We start from the raw sequence: 6,802 nt of genomic DNA on the forward strand, positions 1-6,802 counted from the left end.
TAGTTTATATATTCTTGAATGTCTAATATTAGTTTTTACATTTTCAATTATCTAATTTTAATTCAAATACTTCCAATAAATTTTAAACCTTTCCAACTTTTATATAACAATAATGGAAAAAAGAATATTATGAATGCGTTTGCACAACACAACAATAACTTATTTATTACAATTCCAAATTACAATGAGTAAAATAAAAGTTGAAATGTAACTAAACCATAAATTGAAATTGCTTGTCTCTCACCGACACGGACACGGAATTGGAAAAGGAAAAAAAAAAAAATACAAAAATATAAAATTGATGTCGGGCTTGCGAGAAGGAGAGCTGGTGATTGCCTCGTGGCTTCCACTCAAATATTCGTACGGTGACTTCATTACACACAGAGACAGAGGCGGAGGGGCCACGAACAAGAAGAAGAACTTCTGATATTTTCTTCTTATTAATTTTAGAAAATTGTTTTCCTGAAGCTTTTTGTTTCATGTTTATGCTTCAATTGCAATTGGAATTACATTAATTTTTTGTTTTCTTCATTCCTGCTCGCTTTTGCTTTCAAGAATATTCTGTTGAAGAGAAATTCTCACGCTTTCTTTACTTTTTTGATCTGGGATCGGAGTTCGTAGCTTAAATTTTGATCCCATTGTTTCAAAATTTGTGATTGCGTCTGCAATGGACGAGTTTGGGGTATTAACCGAAAGATATGGATTGAAACCGCAAGGAAAATCGGCTCCAATGGCTGCATCTAAGCCAACTGCCTCTTCAAACACCTTCCAGTCTCGGAATTCCGGGTTTAATTCTGGTTTCAATGGCAAGTCCTCCTTCGATTCTGGTTTTGGTGACCTATCTTTTCAAAAGAACACTAAACCCGACTCTTACGATGATTTTTTCGGGAGTCTCAATCAGTCAACGAAACATTCGGGGAATCCTGGAAGTTCTCCGTCTTCTTTTGACTACGATTCGATATTTTTTGGGTCGAAGAATTCAGATCCAAGCTATGATGATGTTTTTGATGGGATTCCTGGATTCAAGAGCTCGGTTACAGCGAAGAAGGAGGATCCGGTCCGATCATTCCCCTCGTCTTTGAATCAAACCTCTCAAATTGATGATTTGTTTGGTGATTTTAGCAGCAATGTGGCAAAAACAACTCCGAAGCCCAACGGATTAAAAAATGCAGCAAATAACGCAGCCCCTTTTGATGGATTGATTTCTGGCTTTGGTGATGGCAATTCTCGAATTAACAGGTATAATCAATGTATGATTCTTGAAAAAACTGGCCTGCATTATGTTAATGGTACCAGAAAAGTATGGTTTAATTTCTGTTTTTTGTTGGTGAATTTACTGTATCATCGTGGCAGTGTGATTGAACTTAGGAAACAATTGATATAGAATTTTGCTTCATTTGTTGTTTTTTCTAGTTTCTTAAATGAGAAGAAGCAATCTTGGCTTCACAGTTTCATTTTCTTTACTGTAAGATCAGTTTCTCATGGTATCTGAGACCTATCGTTGATAAAATGCATGTCATTTCCTTGTTTTCGTTCCCATATATGTTGAGAAACCATTAAAATTTGAAATTAATTTTCACTTTCATTGCTTACGTCAAGTGATCTGTACTAGTCTGCATCTAACGTATCTGCTTCCAAGGCAAATTTTACTAGCTTAAATTTTCTCTTGAAAAAAAAGAAGCTTAGCTTTGCTCGCCAATCAGAAGCATTGTATTGCAATATTAATGAAATAAAAACTATCTAATTGGAGTGAAACAGACGATATTTCCTCTGCAATTAAATACCATGATAGCCAAATAATTTATCTTCAATTATTTGATTGTTTACAATATTGTGCGGCAAGTGAAACTCTTCAATAGGGGAAAAAATTCTTGGTTGTTGTAGAAATCCTTTTTACGTATGCCCCATGAGCCCTTTTTTGGCCAAACTCTCGCTCTATGATGTTTCTACATGTTTCCATTGTTGACTAGATGACTTCCATGCATACTCCTTTTATTCACGAATCTCTATTTTTCTCTTAATTTTAACGTGTACAATTGATGCATTCTATTTTTACTTGTTTGTGCAGAGCAAGTATGCAGGACAGTCTGACTCCGCCATCAACGTCTCATACTAAATCAACTTTTAGTTCAGCCAAAGATCCTTTTATAGAACTAGAATCAGCTTCTTATAATTCATCTGAGGCTTTTCCAGATCCGCTTGAGGAAACTGCCAAGTTCAATAATTCTGGAGGTACAAAATTTGACAGCTCCTCCAATTCTTCCCCACCATTCAGGGTTCCTCCAGTACCAAAGCCAGGTCATAAGGCAGTTAAAGGTGCTTCAGCTTCCCTAAAATTCATAAGGATTGATCTGTCCAATCTCTTCAAAATTTGACAATATGAAAATGTTCTGTGCAGTTAAGAGCTCCTCTTCCTCTCCTATAGAGGAATTGGAGGACTTTGCAAAGGGGAAGGTGCGGAATAACAGTGAAGGGAAAGTGGATGCCTCGACACGCACAACAAATAGAACTAGTAAAGATGCACATGCTGCAGGAGTAGATCATCAACAGACTATTGACGATCTGGACTCCTTTTTCAATGTGGGTCCTCGATCAAAGAGTGCTCCAAGGTCACGAACAACAACTTTGGTGAGAAGAACCGTTTAACACCTCCAACTCTTGTACAGAAGAAAAAAGAATATGAAAGCTTTTTGTAGTTAAAGCAATATTATATTTGTTTATTTGTATCCTAAACTACTGGATGGACATATCTGTTAATGTTGTGTGGTTATTTTTCAGGATCCTCTATTTGAAGTTCCTAAATACAACAAACCACCTGAAATACCCAAACCTGCTCCTTCGGCAGTTTTGTCCCACATAAAGAAATCTTCTTCTGCTGTAAATCTTGTGGATGATTTTTTTTTCGGAGGTGATATACATACTATGAAATGCACAGCTTCAGCTATGACTATATGCAATTGATTACTATTTTCTTGATTGTTTGTTCTTTCCTTCAATCTCTTAAAATTTGATTTTTCCCCTCTTATCTAAAAAAACAATGTATGATTTTTCTCCAACCCCTCTTTGCTTTCATGGTAGATGCTCCTTCATTTGGACATTTTGAAGAAGTTGACGGAGAGAGTGAAGAAAGAAGAAGAGCTAGACTGAGGCGTCTACAGAGGACCCAAGAGCGTGCAGTTTGTGTTTCTCTCTCTCTTCTTTCTTCTTTGTTACATTTTGTACCTATTAGAAGCTAGACCTGTCTTCTTAGATGGATGTTCTTCTTCATTGAATTAAAAGCAGTCCAAACCGATTCCTAGTAGGATTTGAGGTAAAAAGATAGACTTAAAGGGAAAAGTTAGGTTTCTAGCAATTGTGGCAAAATGTTTATGAAGTTTGCAGTTCCATTTTTGTTCATCTTTAACAGGGACATTTACATTATCTTAATGTTTTATTTTCAGGCCAGAGCAGTGGCTGATTTGAATCAGCGTGACTTTCAAACACAGCACGAGCAAGAAGAGAAGCGTGTTAGTATTCAATTGCTATATTTTGTTTTGACTTGCAGTTACAATTCTCATTTGGGCTAAATCTAAAGGCTTGGTTGGTTTAATGCTAGTTTTGTGTTTGCTTTGACCAGAGGATTGCTGAATCTTTAGATATTGATATCAAGCGCTGGGCTGCTGGGAAGGAAGGCAACATGCGTGCACTTTTATCATCATTGCAATATGTATGTTTCTTTGTTTAGTTTTTCTCTCTCATTCTAATGTTCTTTACCTATTGTTTGTTATTTTCTATTTTTCTCAATGTGAACATTTCTATTAGCTTTTTTTACCATTGAATTTATTATTATTATTTTTTTGAAATGAAAAATGAAGTCAAACACACCAAAAAAGAAGCTCAACCTAAAGGCCTTATGGATAGGATCCCTAGAGTATACAAAGGTGGAATCGAATAAAAGGCCTTCAATATAAAATATAAGGAAAGAGGTAAATATTACAAAAAGATTTGTATAAGGCACTCGATTGGCGGTTGTCCACTGAATATTTTGACTGAAGTTAACAGAAGTTGTGCCCTGCTTTTACACATCAGACACATATTTGGAGACGAGACTAGATTTGAATCTCTCTTTTGAACTCCATCCATAGTATTCAAGCTCCCATGTCTCTTGACCTACTGAAAGATTTCGTTTTATTTGTTTTATTCGTTTGTTTTTGGACTATTACCTTTCCGGGAAGGTAATAAAGGACTCCCAAGGTGAAGAATTTTGTTTGCCAATTCACCTAGAAGAGCCCAAATGGGTCTGCTATCCAACAAACCAAGTCATTGGCTTGACTGGATGCTTATGTTGGAGCAGGATGGTTGGGCTAACCTCTTCTCAGCTGAAGATCCCAAGTATTGTTGGAAACCCACCAAGAATATATAGTGGAAAACTGGGAATTAGAGACCCTATTTATGTAAGGAAAGAAGCCGAATGGAGGAAGAGTAGAGGTCCTAGAAGAGTTGAAGATCATCTTATTCTTAAAGAGTTACCGATCTTCAACTGCTTGTGCATTATTTCCCCTTCATGGGAAGAAGAAACTAGTCATGTGGAACTATTATGATGTATTTCCTGTTGGGTTTTGTGATAGGGGAAGGACTCAGGATTTAGAAAAGTGTAGGCTGGTATGTAGTATAGGAAAATAGTAGTCCCTAAAATGTATGAAGTTTTCTTTTGACTTAGTACGTAGATAAGTTAATATTGGAAACTTGATTAAGTAAAGACACTTGGCAGTTGGCTGGTTTAAAGGAGACAGAAAAGCTTAAAACCATCATTATTTTTTTTTTTTTGTACTGCAGTAAATAGTAGCACTCTTAGAATGTGTTTACTTCCCTGGCCTTTTGTATGACTTGCGGTAATGCTTATAAGGACTCGATCATTTATTATTGAGTTTCACGGTGTATTTTGTCTATGGGCCATGATTTTGGATATATCTGGTTTTTGGGACTATTGACATGTTAGTTTTAAGGGTAGCCTCCTACTATCGGTGGTTCTGGATTCAAATAATTATATATTCATGTGCTTCTTTGGTTTTGCTTTCATTATCTGTGTGTATGCATACATAGACATACATAACCTCTTGTAGAAACTTAAATAGTTATATACATAAAGGCGCACGGGCCGGTGCAGTGATTGCATTTGATGATTGAAATGAAGTATATTTTCATGAAAGCCATCTTTAACCCTGAATTACGAGCATACAATCAACAAGTACAGATTTCCTGCTTTAATTGGTTACAATATAGATTCAGTTATTAGCATGCTCATTGATCTCCATTCTACCGGTGATTAGGTTCTATGGTCCGGAAGTGGTTGGGAGCCAGTTTCATTGACAGAGATGATTACTTCAACCTCAGTTAAAAAAGTTTATAGGAAGGCAGTCTTGTGCATTCATCCAGATAAGGTTCAACAGAAGGGTGCCAGTATTGAACAGAAATATACAGCAGAGAAGGTTTTTGATATCCTTAAGGTAGCTTGCCAATATTCTCATTTTCTTCCTTTTTCGTTTTCCACTATTTAGCATCTTTAGCTTTGAGCTTGCTCTCTGCTTTCCTGTTCGAGCTTGCTCTCTGCTTTCCTGTTTTTTAAACGACGAAGGTTTATGATCTTTCAAGTTTGGTTACATGTTAGAAAAACGGGTTGTTTTTTTTCATAAAAAGAATTTCATCCAGCTATAAGTTTCCAATACGGATGCTGATTATTTATAGAATTATAATTACCTAATCATTTCCTTTTTGGAATGTAAGTATTGTAATCCTAAGAGAAACAAAGGATTGATTTAAGACTATACTTCTCATCTTTCTTGTCCAAAATTAGGTGGTTCAATTTATGGCTGCTTTTAGATTCAAAGTATAATTCAGTTACTGGTTTTGCTTGTCTTGACTGTCTTATTTTACTGTGAAATCTGTCTTACATTGAAACAGGAAGCCTGGAATAAATTCAGCAAAGAGGAACTTTAGACACACCTCGGATGATTGTTTTCTTCAACTACCATGTCACTTGTAAACTATGAATATCCTAATCATGGAGAGACGACAAGACTAGCGTGGCAAAGTCTGTCTGCTGTCTGCAGGTCAGTCTTGAGGCCGTCTGGTGACCGATATCATGTTCAACATGTTCTCAGAGAAAGATCTAATAGGTCGTGAATGCTTGACATTGGGGTAATACCAGAAATTTGTATTCCATAGGCTAAAGCATAGTTTCATACCCAATTGATGTTGTGATTTATATGGTTTCACAATCAAATAGTGCTCATAATTCTTTAAATTTGTGCCAGATTCATTGCTTTTGTAGAGTTTTATTTCTTCTATTTTCTTCTTTCTTTCTCCTGGAAGGAGTTGTGGATTAAAAGTTGGAACATCTTTTTTTTTATCTTTGTTTTGTAAACCGTACTTGGTGAAGTGTACATTCAACATTTTGTATTTCGTTCAGGGTTTAAATCTTATTATGGTATATTGAAATTTATTCTATTTTGGTTCTTTAAATTTTTAAAAACATCTTTTTGGATCCTTGAACCTTTAAAAAGTACTTATTTTTGGATCTTATTAAGATTCTGTTTACTAATATAATGATGAGGTTATTTGTATTTTTGGATGACTAGTCTACCAAATAAGTTAGTTATACTAAAAAATTTAGGATATCAATTTTGAATTATGTGATAAAGCAATTTTCTATAGTGATCTCAAAAGTCAATTTGCATCTAAAATTTTGGTCGGTTCACTTGGTGGTTGATATTTTACTTCACCTTCATCTTACTCAACTAATGGTAGATGCAATTTCATCCTT

The 6,802-nt window shown here is 35.5% G+C and overlaps 1 protein-coding gene across 2 annotated transcripts; it reads left to right on the forward strand.

The window, feature by feature from the left end:
- The first annotated feature begins 293 nt into the window (after nt 1-293).
- Nucleotides 294-6,422, forward strand: LOC120075730 (auxilin-related protein 1). Of its 2 annotated transcripts, XM_039029365.1 has the most exons (9): nt 301-1,239; nt 2,069-2,316; nt 2,399-2,628; nt 2,779-2,908; nt 3,079-3,176; nt 3,441-3,506; nt 3,617-3,706; nt 5,310-5,486; nt 5,941-6,422. In XM_039029365.1, exons 1-9 carry the CDS (start codon nt 668-670, stop codon nt 5,974-5,976), a joined length of 1,647 nt encoding a protein of 548 aa, XP_038885293.1. In that variant the 5' UTR covers nt 301-667; the 3' UTR covers nt 5,977-6,422. The 2 variants fall into 2 exon arrangements, 1 of the variants encoding a protein (XP_038885293.1); XR_005481414.1 differs by lacking the exons at nt 5,310-5,486; nt 5,941-6,422 and having other exon boundaries at nt 294-1,239; nt 3,079-3,310; nt 3,617-3,691.
- The last annotated feature ends 380 nt before the right edge of the window (nt 6,423-6,802 follow it).

This window comes from Benincasa hispida, chromosome 4, assembly GCF_009727055.1.
Source record: "Benincasa hispida cultivar B227 chromosome 4, ASM972705v1, whole genome shotgun sequence".
NCBI classification, from domain to species: domain Eukaryota; kingdom Viridiplantae; phylum Streptophyta; class Magnoliopsida; order Cucurbitales; family Cucurbitaceae; genus Benincasa; species Benincasa hispida.